Source organism: Muntiacus reevesi, chromosome 14, assembly GCF_963930625.1.
Source record: "Muntiacus reevesi chromosome 14, mMunRee1.1, whole genome shotgun sequence".
NCBI lineage: Eukaryota > Metazoa > Chordata > Mammalia > Artiodactyla > Cervidae > Muntiacus > Muntiacus reevesi.
The window spans coordinates 59,101,609-59,116,029 of record NC_089262.1 but is presented as its reverse complement, the minus strand read 5'-3'; the positions used below and the strand labels follow the sequence as shown (position 1 = coordinate 59,116,029).

The 14,421-nt window shown below is 47.1% G+C and overlaps 1 protein-coding gene across 1 annotated transcript in view; it reads left to right on the top strand.

The window, feature by feature from the left end:
• Window positions 1-14,421, top strand: part of ZNF366 (zinc finger protein 366) — a 60,264-nt gene that overhangs the window by 34,519 nt on the left and 11,324 nt on the right. The window contains exons 2-3 of the mRNA XM_065905651.1: window positions 7,487-8,841; window positions 11,493-11,684. Of these exons, the coding sequence (XP_065761723.1) occupies window positions 7,501-8,841; window positions 11,493-11,684 (1,533 nt within the window). The 5' untranslated portion in view covers window positions 7,487-7,500. The remainder of the gene's footprint in view (window positions 1-7,486; window positions 8,842-11,492; window positions 11,685-14,421) is intronic.

The following is a 14,421-nucleotide window of genomic DNA, read 5'->3' as shown; positions in this document are numbered from 1 at the left end:
GGCAACTAATACTACAAGATTCCTGTATTTCTTTCCAAAAATAGGCTATGTGTACAAGTACATGAGGAGATGAGTCTATATATTTTATAAGTATATATATTTTCCAAGAATGGTTTTAGTGAGTAGAATGAATACAAGAATCAGCAATGAAGCAGGTCAATGAGAAAATCTTGAACTAAAAAGCATAAGGGAAAAAGGAATGATTATTCATCAGAAGGCAGAAAAAGAGCAGGAACCCTACCCATGTAAAAATAAAAAGAAAGGATACATGTTTCAGATCCATGTGCCCATTAGGATGGGCATTTCCACAAAGCTAATGAGTATTTGCCTGGAGATCATGGGGCACTTGGCGTTGTTGAGTAAGCAAGAGAAATGGTGGTGGGCTGCCCTCCTGGGATATTGTTTGCTAGAATGGTGACACACTCCCTCCCTCAGAGGCTCAGTGTCAAGTGGTCGCTGTCACCTTGGGCATTTCCAGAGCCCTCCCACATTCATTCATTTCAGTGCAACAGGACATTCCATCTTCCAGATCAAAGGAATAGGGCACATATTGGCCAAAGATTCTGAGCCAGGATAAAGCAGAGGGGACCATGTTTTCTGGAAAGCACAATCCTAGTCATTGCCACACTTTCCCTAAAGCCCCTTCCTCACTGGAGATGTTCTTGGCAGTTCATTGATGTGAAGTTGGCTCAGGATGAATTGGAACAGGCCAAGTATACCAGTTATTTCTTCTTTCATATAATGGCAAAATTCTGCTTGGGATCATAGAGCAAGAGCAAGCTAGAACATGGCATCTGCCAAGTAAATTCCGAAGCAATTATTGAATCCCAACAATATATAAGGCAACAGGCATGTTTCTGACTTTCTACCATATTCTGTTAGAAATATAAGCTACCCACCCACACAGAAAGGTGACTAGCAGCACAGGACCCAGTCAATGAGTGGAACAAACATGATAGACTTCAGAAAAGTGAGGAATGTTCTTCCAACTCTGGTGGAAAGGCAAGTTTCACCTCTGAGTCTCCATAAAGCTTCCAATAGTTTAGGTTCTTTCTACTTCCTGCCCTGTAGAAACTTGGACACTCTGGTTAATATCATCAATGAAAGGTATCAGAGAAAGAAGATAGCTGGCCACACAGGTAGACTTCACAGAGTATCGGCTTCTGGTGGGACTGCCATGACACAGGATTTGGTCAGCAGGCCTGCAGATTCACCAGTTCCATTTTGCAAGAGACTCCATTAATCAGTCTTGGGGGAAATGATTCATTCACAAGAGTGATCTATGGACCTAAATGTAAATATCAACCTATTACTTGACAAGGGGTAGGAGCATATTTTCTAGTCACCAGAATGATCTTACCCATTTAGAGCAGAGTAACTTATATTTCAAAGAATGTTGGAGCAATTAGAGAAGACTATTTGCTGAACATGCAAGCAGGGCCAAAGATTAGAAGACCTGGAAGGACAGTTTAATACACAATCCCTGCCTCACAAAGTTCTTGCTGAATAGAATACATACAAAAACAAAAAAACCTGGTATCGGCCATATATAACATCTCCCCTTTGGATAGAGCAGGAATTTAGATCATCAAATTCTTAAACACAAGTACCCCTCTTTATATACCATATGCGTGTTATTGGATACTTTGCAAAGATATGAACTGATTAGAGTGTAGAGTCTGGTCATCTTAACTACTACTGTGTATTTCTCAAATATCCTCAATTATGTCTTTTATAATATATAGAGGGGCATTTTGTATGTTTCTTTTATATTTTTAAACTTATTTTGAATTTATGCACAGTAAAATTCATTTCTTTAGTACCCTGAGTTTTGACAAATACAACAATTATGATACAAAACAGATTTTTGCTCCCCTTTCCACAAAACTATTGCCTTGAGTGACACTTTTAAAATAGGTTCCTTCCACACATGGCTAACTTCATCTATTATGTGTTGATTCCTACTACTTTTGCTTGCCAGAGGGTCACATTTTCTGGTATTATCTACCAATTCTAAGGTCCAACAGACCAAATATGCTGTCATTTTCAGAGACAGACTAAATTCAGCTTTTAAACATGCATGTGTTTATTGGCTTAGCTAGGAGTGGGTATATCAAGTTTATTTAATTTATGAACATGAAATAACAATAAAATTGAAATGTATTCTAAGGATACTCTAAAGAAATTAGGAGAAAAATTCTAACATTCCAGTTGGAGCTCCATCCCTGAGTGATATATTAGCTCTGAGAGTTGGGAGAGAGAACTGCTAAGTCATTATCTCCAATTCATTTCCTTCCTTTAAATGGGTCACGAGGGCAGTGATAACCCTACATGCTAGCAGCTGTTCCAGTGTTCAAGTAACTAGTGCTTTTCAGAAACTAGACCTAGGCATTAAGCACTGTCCTAAATGAAACCCATATTCATTTAGCCTATGGAAGTTAGTAGCTGAATTTCTTGTTGTTTTAAGGACTCTTTAAAAGCATATCTATCTCTATATGTAAATAGTATGTATGCATGCTCATTATGGACAATTTAAACAATGGAAAACTAAATTTGACTTTATGTTATGTCTTGGTGGTATTCAGGAACTTAAAAAAAACATTATGTGAGTTCAATTAACTATTGCACATGTGAACAGGTCTCATCACCAATTAATATTTTCCCACCAACCTAGGAAACTCAACTCATGCTATGGGCTGATAGATTACTTTTTATAATAAAATGAAAGGAATTCAGATTTACAAACTAAACAGGAGACACAGGAGCATCCAGAAGGGCCCTGGGGTCTGGCTATCAGGCATCTTGTTCCCTCTTCTGGAGTCTACGTCTAACCTAACCCAGGGAGTGACAAGGCAGACCATTAATTTCTTTAGAACACAATGCTCTACCTGCCAGATGCATACAGAGATCCTTCTGTTCCTGCCAATATCGGGAACTCAAGACTGAATCATTACTTGCCAAACACCTGCAGATGAGGAACTCAGCAGTACAACCACATACATAGTAAGACAGTTATGCTGAATCATCAGAATGTTTAATTCTAAGATTCAAAGTATTTTTCTGTTATCACAAATTCAGAAAGAACCAGGTGATCCAATAAGATCCCATTTTGGAGGAGCCTTATAATCACGTCTCTTTGTATGAACAGAGAGAGGCTGGCAGTCAGTCAATCCACGTATTTCCCCTCCTGCCTTCCTGCTATCCTCCCACGACTCTCCAGCTCTCGCTGCTGCTTCTTATGCTTCAACTTCTCCACTTGCACCTCCTCCCTGCTTCCATCTTTGCTGAGGTCAGAGTTGTAGGGCTGACCATGTAAATACAGTGCCACTCTCTCAAACTAAAATGGAAGCCAGCATCTCCAATAGTAAAACATAATGTTTTCCAAGGAAACACTGGAAAACTTCAAGGAATAAAGACTATCAGAGAATATATTCTTTCACCAATTTCAGAATGAATAGAAATCAGTGTTGTGGGATGAGGATAAACAGATCTGCCCCTGGGATGGTGACTCAGAGTGACTCTTCTAACAGCATTTACTGGACTGAACTTCCATTCCAATGAGAACCACAAAATACCAGTAATTTTATCTGGGGGATATTTATATTTTGGTGCAGTAGGTGAATTCCCAATTAAAGGGCATTATTAGAAGAATTTTTTTCCCCAAAACTAAATGTAGTTTCTTCTCAGTTAAGCCTTGTACTTCTAATTGATCTTTATGGTTCAAAGAAGAGATTTTGTTTTTGTTTTTAAAATCCACTCATTCCCCATTTCCTCATTAACTAACTCTAATAGGTAACACACGTTAGAGAAGACATCCTGAACCCCATTTTTCTCTAAAATAGATCAACCCAATATTCTCCTCCTCAAATCATTTGCTTCGTGATTTACAGCCTACTGGGTTTGGTGGCTGAGTATACATGGAAGAAAGCCAGGGACCTTAGAACATTCTCTGACTACAGCAATGAAAATGCATGATTATTCTAAGGCCGCTCCCTCTCCACCCTCACATTAGTACAAAGGATAGACTGCTACTAACTTCCCAGACATTTCCTTGGGGTGGAAGAGTGAGGGTAATCACCCACTCCTGGCTTATGCTTCACAGTTTCAATCCAGGGGTCTTTCTAACTGTTGCCTTTTGGACTTTTCAGGCACCTCTTTTCTGACCAAGTTGCAGAACCTTGTACTCTATCTAGCATTAGTACAGCCAGGATTTAGGGCTTACCCTGAATCTGAGGGTCAATTCAGAGAATGATATCCTTGGGAACTGAGCCAAACAAAAGCACACGCAAGGTGTATATATTGGGTTCTTCCCATAGTGACTACCTGAGAATTTATGTGTCCTCATGATCTGATTAGGGATGTCCCCCAAAGTCACCTGCAGTCTATATAAATGTAAGATATAATCAAATTCAACATTAAAATTTCCATATGGAGACTTTAAAAATAAAAGTAAGAACCATTCATTTTTTCTGCCATCCACAGCAGTTTATTGAGCACCTGCCTTGTGCCAGGCATCATGTTGGGGGCTAGAAACCAGCAGTGAATCCAACAGACCCAGTCTCTGCCCTCACAGTCCAGCAGGAACTGCAAGAGCTGGTTTGCCAGTGTTGACCCAGAACTGTCCCCGTGTCTGAGACTTGGAGTTTGATATACAGGTCCTCTGTCTCTGGGAAAGTGACTTCTTATATAAGGCAGAGAGAATTCCTCAGCTTCCCACAGACTGGCTAAAATAGCTCATGAGACCACCCCGTCCCCTTTGTCCCAACCCAATCCCAAGACCCTTTTGTAACCAAAGTCATCTGTTATGAATGTAAGACTTGAAGATATGTCCATAATAGTAAAGAGCCACAGAGAAGGAATGAGAGAGTATCCTTACACTAGAAGGTTGATCTCCATACTAAGTAAATAAACTCATCCTGGTCTTTCCCATTGGCTTTTTTGAGTGTTGTTCACAGTGCCTTCTGGGACAAGACCAACTTAGGTATAGCCTTGGTTTGAGGAGGCCCAAATGCCAGTCACTATTGACCAAGAGCATCAGCTTGGAAAACAGAGATGAGGTCAGTTGGCTTCAATCCCTGATTACCACCTCAGGCCTCCTTTCCTGTCTATCCTTTCTTCCCACGCGAGAGTACAGTACTAAACTGTCCAGTGTTAATCAGCTTTCACAAACATACCCTATTTTAAGTATCCAACAACCCCATGGGGATATTCCTACCCCTATTTCACGGATGAGAAAATCAAACCTCCAAATTAACTTCCTCATTTTCCCACAGCTGCTAACCCAAAGCCAGCATTCAAACCCAGATCTTCAGGCTTCAAACCAATGTTCTTTGCATTCTCCCATAGCTATCTACTTTGACAATTTCAGTTCTTTATTTTTGCACATTATTTCAGCACATCTGGCAGAGAACTGGCTTCTAACCTGCTGTTTTTCTGGGAGCAGCCACAGACTATCAGCCAGAGGAGGGCCTGCAGTTCCCCACCCCCTGCGCTGACCCATGCCTCTCTTGCCTCCTGCATGGGAATCCCGCATCTTTCATGGATGCCAGTGGACCTATTTTTAGAGATAGAGGGGAACGTGTAGGTTGCACACATTCAGGTCTTTCGGAGTCTGTTAATATTTTTGCAGAGGCCATTCAGGGTTTTAAATTGACTGATAAAAGGCCTTCTGAGGAGACATCTGTTCTCTGCTCTCCCCTTCAATACTCCCCATCCCTGACATGGACTTGGTTTGGGGGTGTAATTCTTTTACTCCCCCCAGGGCCCTCTTTGTCACCTTAGATCGAAAAGACGGGGATAATAATAACTAGCAGCAGCTACATCTGACTCTGTCTCAAGAAGGTCAGGAGGAAGCAGCTCTAGTTCTCCTTGACCTCTGTAGGAATCGGCAGTGTTCCTTAAGATCTTTATGTAGGAAGGGGCTGCTGCTCTACAAGTCTGGGGAAATGTCCATAGATGGATCTCAATGCTTTTTGAAACCTCCTGAGTTCAATTTTATTCTAGAGAGGGCAGACTACTGTTTTAGAGGTGGGGTATATATATGCACAAGTCAAAAACTGGGGGGGAAATTTTTGCCATATTAAAATAGGGAGGAAATTAAAATGTGCATATGTAAAATCTCTGAATTTGGAGACATAATTCTGCATTCATGTTAAAAATCACATCATCTCTGTTCAATAATGTTTCTTCACTTTAGTAGGTCAGTGGTGACAAAACAAAATTACATTTGCCTCACCAGGGACTACAGAAAATCATTGGTCCTCTCACCCCTGGAACCCTCACACTGCACTGCTTAGCAAGTGGTCATTCCCAGGGCCAGAGCCCTGTGTGAACCCAGAGCCTATCCTAGCCCCGTCTTCAGTGACTCAAGGCCAGACCTGACTCCTGACCAGGCTGACTGGTTCTGTGAGAGCAATCTGCTGAGCAAAGAGGGCCAATCCCATTCAGGCCCAGAAGATCTAGGTAGAAAGGGCCTTTGCTGGAAATGTGAAGTCAGCCATCTGGTTCCTTCCACCTGTACCCAAGCAAGGAGGCTACAAGACTGGCAAGGAGACATGTATGATGAAGCATGGCCCCTGGCTGAGATTCTGAACCCAGAGGCTCTCCCAGACATGCCAGGGAAGTCACAGGTACCACAGGAGTCACCAACACCAAAGACCAAGTTCTATGATGACACCTGTGTGAAGGAAGAGACACAAGTGCAGGCTGACAGACTCACAGTCTTGGAATTTTTTCCCCTGAAGTTGCTTCAGGTGGAAGGGTAGAATACACAGATTGCCAGAATGACTCTGTTAACACTGAAGTATATGCTTTTCTTAATCACATTGATCTTGTCTGCTTGATATACCCCAGCACCAGGCCTTGCTGGGGGTGGATACTCAAATAGTCTGAGATTTGAGATAAACAGTAAAGTCTCCTCTCCTGTGTGGCCTTCAGTATCCCCACCCCCGCAACGGCAAAGGCCCTTAGACAGGGAGAGGCAGGGGAGATCAATTCACTTAGAGAAGAAATGACCCTAAAAGACATTTAAATCACCATTTGGCAGATGCAATTGCATCTCAAGCTGGAAGAATGTGTCCTAGTTCTTACTCCTGAACTGAGTAGCTGTGGGATTTCAGCACTTCACTTCATCTCTCTGGGCCTTGATACTCTCATCTTAGATGGGGAAAATGCCGGAAGAATTCTCAGGTTTCTTCTCAGTCCAGCCCGCTCTCATACCCTGGCCCCACCCCAGCCCCAGCTATGGTTTTGTGACTGTGGATTTTCACTGGAGCCCTAGGTTCCCACTCCACTAGGCCAGTGCTTTCTACATTAGTAACCGAGTTTGCAAGGGGGAAAAATGATATTTTAAACAGCCTTAGGATAAACGGGGATGGGTATTAAACAAACATTACTCTCTATAAATTGGTACTGACATCTAACCAAAAATTTTAATGGATAAAAGGGATTTGTTTTTTTCAAACAATAAATTTCTTTCTCTTTAAAGGAAAATTGCCAAGGATGCAGAAGGAACTGAAGATGGTCAAAGACGAAGATGTGCACTTCAGTTTGGGTGTGAAGAGGGCCCCCTCCTTTCCCCACGGCCTGCAGCCCGTGGTTTCCCGAGGGAAGGCTCCCCCAGGGCACCCCTTCCCGGAAGCTCTCCGGGGGCCATTTTCCCAGTTCCGGTACGAGCCTCCTTCAGGAGAGCTAGACGGATTCCCAGGAGTCTTTGAAGGAGGAGGGTCTCGCAAACGCAAGAGCATGCCCACCAAGATGCCCTATAACCACCCCGCGGAAGAAGCGGCTCTCGCCCTGCACCCCGAGGAGAGCAAGAACCCGGGGGCCCCGGACCTCCCCCTGCTCTTCCCGCCGCCGCCGCCGCCACCGCGGCCCAAGTACGAGTCGCGGATGATCGACCTGTGCAACGTGGGCTTCCAGTTCTACCGCAGCCTGGAGCACCTGGGGGGCAAGGCCGTCAAGCAGGAGCCCGTGAAGCCCAGCGCCGTGTGGCCCGCGCCCGCGGCCCCTCCGTTCCTGCCCGCGCCCTACCCCTACTACCCCAAGATGGCCCCGGGCCTCGTGTTCCCCTTCTTCGTGCCCTCGGCCTCGCCCTTCCCCTTCAGCCGGCACACTTTCCTGCCCAAGCGGCCGCCGGAGCCGCCGCTGCCCCGCAAAGCCGAGCCGCCGGAGAGCGAGGAGACCAAGCAGAAGGTGGAGCGGGTGGACGTGAACGTGCAGATCGACGACAGCTACTACGTGGACGTGGGCGGCGCGCAGAAGCGCTGGCAGTGCCCCACGTGCGAGAAGTCCTACACGTCCAAGTACAACCTGGTGACCCACATCCTGGGCCACAGCGGCATCAAGCCGCACGCCTGCAGCCGCTGCGGGAAGCTCTTCAAGCAGCTGAGCCACCTGCACACCCACATGCTGACGCACCAGGGCACCCGGCCCCACAAGTGCCAGGTGTGCCACAAGGCCTTCACGCAGACCAGCCACCTGAAGCGCCACATGATGCAGCACAGCGAGGTGAAGCCGCACAACTGCCGCGTGTGCGGCCGCGGCTTCGCCTACCCCAGCGAGCTCAAGGCCCACGAGGCCAAGCACGCCAGCGGGCGGGAAAACATCTGCGTGGAGTGCGGCCTCGACTTCCCCACCCTGGCCCAGCTGAAGCGGCACCTCACCACGCACCGGGGCCCCATCCAGTACAACTGCTCCGAGTGCGACAAGACCTTCCAGTACCCCAGCCAGCTGCAGAACCACATGATGAAGCACAAGGACATCCGGCCCTACATCTGCTCCGAGTGTGGCATGGAGTTCGTGCAGCCCCACCACCTCAAGCAGCACTCCCTAACCCACAAGGTACTGAGGGGCTCCCGACCCGGGGCGGGGCTCCCGGCCAGGGGTGGGGCTGGCCCGTCCTTGGAGGAGAGGACCCAGGATCCCTGCGTGGCTCCCCACCCCTACACGTGTAGCCCCCCAGTGTTCTTCCTCACCTTGAAATGGGAGAGAATGAGGAGCCCAGCCATCAGGCCCTTTCCAGTCTAGACTTCTCGAGTCTCAGGTGGGCCTCAAAAGAAATAATGCAGTTTGGAGAGGAGGGTGAGGAAAGATGAAGGACACATCACAGCGGGTCCTTGTGCTGTTGCTTCTTAGCCTCCCAGATTTCCTGAGGTTTCATTTCTGGAAAATTCATCCAGGGCACTAGCATGAGTGTATCATCAGTCCCAACTACCCAAGACCAGCTTTGCACCTGGGATACACTAGTCAGAGCCTTCTAGAAAACTCTGGAAAGTTCTCGGTCTTTTTCTGCTGAATCTGTGGCTACCTTTTGGTTTAGTGTCTCCTCTCAACTGCTTCATTTGCAGGTGGCTCTGAGGGGAGCAGAGCCTTGGCCTGGGTCAGCAGGGTCCGTGCTTCCCCCACTGAGCTTCTGCCACTTGGTTGCAGTGCTCTGTGGTTTGTGTTACAGGAGGCATGAGTGCGTTCTTCTCTTCTGGGTTTGGTTTTCTCTTCCCCAAGACCCAGATCTTCAAGGAGAAATATAGGCCCACATGTCTACCTTCAGCCTAGTGTGCAACCACAGCCCTAGAGTCACTCAGGATGAACTAAAACTAGTCCCCGGTGTGTCCCTGAGATCTTACCCAGCTAAGCTAACTTAGGTCTAATTTGAGCTTCCAAGAGGGGAAGTTTGCCCCACTGACCTCTGCTCTATCACCCTTGACTTCAAGTGGTTTTCTTGGCAGGAGAGACTTCTAGCGAGCCAGAGTTGCTAAAACATTATTATTTCATTCTGAAAGGTCAGTGGAGGACTTTGCCCAGCCAAGATAATATTTCTGCTCTGGCTTTGTGGGTTTCATCTGATAGGTTAAGACCAAACACAGACAAAATGTGTAGCTGCCTTGGCTCTGCACAAACAGCTGCCCTGCAAAAGTCTCCTTAGAAACACCCAGAGTGGAGGTGCCTGCCTAGTGCAGGAGCCATCAACAAAGAGCCTGAACTGAGAGGCAGCCACCAGAGGGACCGCGTGCTGATTTCAGGGATTCCTGTATGTGTGGAAAAGGAATCAGATACATTGTAGAAGGTATGAAACTTCTGTAAGATTGTTCCTATACTTGGGTATATGATCTAGTTATCTCGATCACAACCAAGTATAGGAACAATCTTGAGAAAAAAGATACTGAAGTAAATTTGAAAACTCATTAAGAAAATAGTTTTGTTAATAATATTAAACTCACTGAGTATACAACACTTTTAAAAAATTCATCTTCTTAGGAGGACATTAAAATTTAGATCTCTCCATTAGCATAAATCATCTGTAGTCACCTAGACTAGACAATATTCCAGTTAGAAAGAGCCCAGCTCTCCATTTGAGTGCTTCACCTAGAAAGGCTGAGGGACCCAACTAAGATTATGCGGTCAGTAAATGGCTAGGCTGGGACCCGAACTCCCACCTTTAGTGCCATGGGCTCACCAAAATTGAGGAGTGGTACTTTCTTGTACCATGTCCCAAATTAAAGAAATGGAAATATAGGCAGAAAGAACCTTGGAACAGCCCCCCGCCCTAGCCCTTGTGAGTGAATACCAGGCTGTATGGATTTTATAAGGTACAGTTGTTAGCTAAAGATTTGTCTAAACCTGTAATAACCCTAGTTTTATTACCATGGATCTCCACGTTTTCCTCCCCAAAGTCATTCTGGGTCAAAATTTCTTGCAGCAGCCGTTTCAGGGAAGCACTGGTTGGTCAGTATTAGGTAATATTCTACTCACGCTGTGAGTCCGTAGACACGCTTTCAGTTGAGGGCGTCAACGCTTAAGTATTCAAACACTTCTCCACAAACAGCAGGGAAACTAGAAAATCTTCTTTCCTGTTTTCTAATTGAGATAGCTATCCTCTGCCAAATTTCTCTGTCAGACAGAAGCTGGCTTGGAGGAGCTTCATAGTCAAATTACACCGAGGCCACCATGGCCTGTAGGAACCCAGGGGACCATCTCAAGAGGTGATTATCAAGCTGTAATTTTTTTGAAGTGTGGATCTGATTGTTTTTGAATTTTCAAAGCCATTAATGAGAACTCAAGAGAACGTTGGTTTTCATACGGGAAATGATATTATAAGTTTAGGAGGTTTTGTTTTTTCATTATCATGAAAGCTGGATTAGAGACTCATTTTACATAACATTCTGCAGTGCTCTTACCCAAATCCTATTAATCCCCAAGAGCTGTTACTGCAGAATTAACCCCAAGCAAGCAGCAGGAACAACAGAAGCAATAGCTGTCTTTTCCTCTAACCATCTGGCTAGTTTATGCTTTTTAGAAGAAAATAAAAGATTATGTAATCAACACTTTTTAAGAAAATAGTCATTTGACAAGGCTACAGCCATACCGTTTGGAACTCAACATCTGTCACCAAATTCTTGGTGGATTTATGTGTCAGAGAGAAAAGCAAAGACTACTGTCCTGGTGAAAGTCTGTACCTGCTCACCATGGTTCTTTTGAATCTTGCCTCCTTCCAGGGTGTGAAGGAGCACAAATGTGGGATCTGCGGGCGGGAGTTCACGCTGCTGGCCAACATGAAGAGACACGTGCTGATCCACACCAACATCCGCGCCTACCAGTGCCACCTCTGCTACAAGAGCTTTGTGCAGAAACAGACCCTCAAGGCGCACATGATCGTCCACTCGGACGTGAAGCCCTTCAAGTGCAAGGTGAGTGGTGGGCCTGAGGGAGTGTGGAGAGGAAGGGCTCAGCGCGTGTTCGTGGTCAGTGGTGTTCGACTCTTTGCGACCCTGTGCCCTGTAGCCTGTCAGACTCCTCTGTCCGTGGAATTTTTCAGGCAAGAGTACTGGAGCCAGTTGCCATTTCCTACTCCAGGGTATCTTCCTGGCCCAGGGATCCCACCCACATCTCCTGAGTCTCCTGCATTGGTAGGCGGATTCTTTACCCCTGAGACACCTGGAAATCCCAGGAGAGCTCAGAGGGCTCTGCAAATGCCGGGGGGGAAGTCTGCAGGGAACCTTGTCCTCAGTCTCCTCAGAAGGGCTTCTGCGGCGCAGCAAACGCCTACGGCCAGACTCAGGGCATCTGCTGTGTCTCCACCCAACTGTGCCCCAGGAGCTGCCTTGCTTGCCTGCCTGTGGAATTGGTCAGTATGCAGGGCCTGGAAGCAGCCAGTCCCAGGAGAGCTGAGGGTGGCAGGTCCATTTGGAGACTGAGGTCTTTACAGGATGCAGGTGATGTGGAGGGCTCCTGTTCTAGAAGGCAGCAGCCAGGTGCAGCCCTCTTCCTCTGACAAGCCAGAGACAACACAGAGGAGTCAGAGAAGCTTCCAGCCCATCTGCTTCCCTTCCCCCACGCCACCCCAGCTCCCGCCTCCTGACATGTGGACTGAGCAGTGTAATTTGAGGGCAGGTCTCCTGGAGGGGATGGAAGAGATTTAAAGGCTAACCCCCCTGTGACCTCAGAAATGCTTGCTTGGGCAGAGGAACAGCCGTGAGGTGCTTCTTGTTTCTTCCTGAGTACCGTGGAGCATCTGTGTCCCAGGTTCTGGGTCTCATTAACTGGGTGGGGTTTTTCTTTAATGCACTGAGGTAAAGCTTGGGCTGGAGACTTGTCAAGCCCGAGGCACTGACGGGCGCTGCTCAGAAGTGCTCCGGGTGCCCCGACTGTCCCCTCTCCCCGTGTGGTTTCCACTCCTCAGGTGAGGAGAAACCTCGCTTAGGGTTGGATGGTTTACTTCAAGAAAGGTACCGCCAAGTGACCCCACAGCCCCGAAGAGAGGGCTGAGAGGGGAGCAGAGGGAAATCACCGAGCTCAGATATCATTAGCGCTTTTCTGTTTGACGTGGATGTTCCTTCTGTCTGTGCTGCGTGTCTGACAGAGTCCCAGTGACATTCTCTATCGATCCCTGTTTCTGGAGTAGGGTTCCCTGCTTCCAGGGGCTGTTGCTGCCTTCATCCCTCCGCACTATGTCCCCCCACTTGAAGGAACCCCCTGTGAAGCTGACTTCTTTCCTGTGCTGGCTCCTCCTGGATGGGGTGAGAGGGGTCAGGAGCCAGAGCTTCCCTAGACCTGGTGGGCATTCTCCGGAGATAGGGGAGGGAGGGTTCTCCCTCCAGCCCTTTTCCTGCCACCCACTTGTGTTTCCCCTGCCCTCCTTCAAGTTCCCAGTGGTTTGAAAGTCAGTTTATGTCCATTTGGAGTGATCTGAGCTGAAGAGGGAGGAAGCTGTATGCAGGATGATGTACATAATTTGCAGGGCCTGGTGCAAAGTGAAGATGGGGGCCCCTCATTCAGATGCTATTCACAATTTCAAGATGATGAAAGCAGAGCATTACACCAGAGCCAGGACTCTTCTGAATTCAGGGCCCTGTGTGATCACATGGGGCACACACTCATGAAGTCAGGCCCAGCTGCACAAGCCTGTGGATGCCACAGACCAGCTCTCCTGTCTCCCTTTAGACGTGCCTTGGGTTTCCTTCCCACCTCACTGAGTCTCTTGAACCCTTCACTTTTTTTTTAGATTAAAAAATTTTTTTTTCTCTGGTCATGCCATGCAGCATGTGGGATCTTAGTTCCCTGATCAGGGATAGAACCCCTACTCCCTGCATTGGAAGTTTGAAGTCTTAATCACTGGCCCACCAGGCAACTCCCAAACCCTTCACTTTTCACAGAGCTGTTCCCACCCTCCAGGGGTTTACTGTCGGCTGCAGTAGAGGTACCAGCAGGGACCCATTGCCCCTCTTCATTCCTTGTTACCTCTCTTCATTCCTTGTGTTGAGTTTACTCTTGAGGTTCACGGGCGAACTGTATTTTTATCTACTGGTGGCGGAGCACACGAAGTTGTTAAAAGATGTGGGTGCTGTTGCATGGTTTGCAGTCCCCTAAGAATCCATATTCATCCAGCCCAGCCCCCTCCCACTTTACCAGTCAGGGCCAGCTGCAGCAGTTAAACCAGGCAGCAAACGACTCTAGAATGGAGGGATTTGATAAAGCAGAGCCAATTCAGGAAAAAGGCTTGCAGGCTGTGTGTGATTTGGGAGCACAGAGGCAGTTCTGTTTCTGTACCTCAAGGGTCCAAAGAGGTGCAGAGGATCTTGGACCAAGGGTGCCTGAGAATTCAGAGGGTTCTCCCTGGTACCAGGGCACAGAAGACTGGACTCAATGGGGCCAGTGATGCAGTGAGCCAGGCCTCCACTCACCCTGACGATAGAGCGCCACACATGCTTCACAGGGTATTAGCTGGTCAACAGCAGAAACTCGATCGGACCTCTCCTTGAGGGTGGATAAGGCTCCAGATATCTGCTCCAGATATCTACATAATAAAATCCCATAAGAGAAGGGTTTGAAGCGTGAAGTGCCAGCTCCAATATGAGGCAGTAGAACTTTCCAGTGGGAGGTGGGCCTGGCCATCTGCAAAGGTCACTTCTTCCTGGTGAGCAGGTC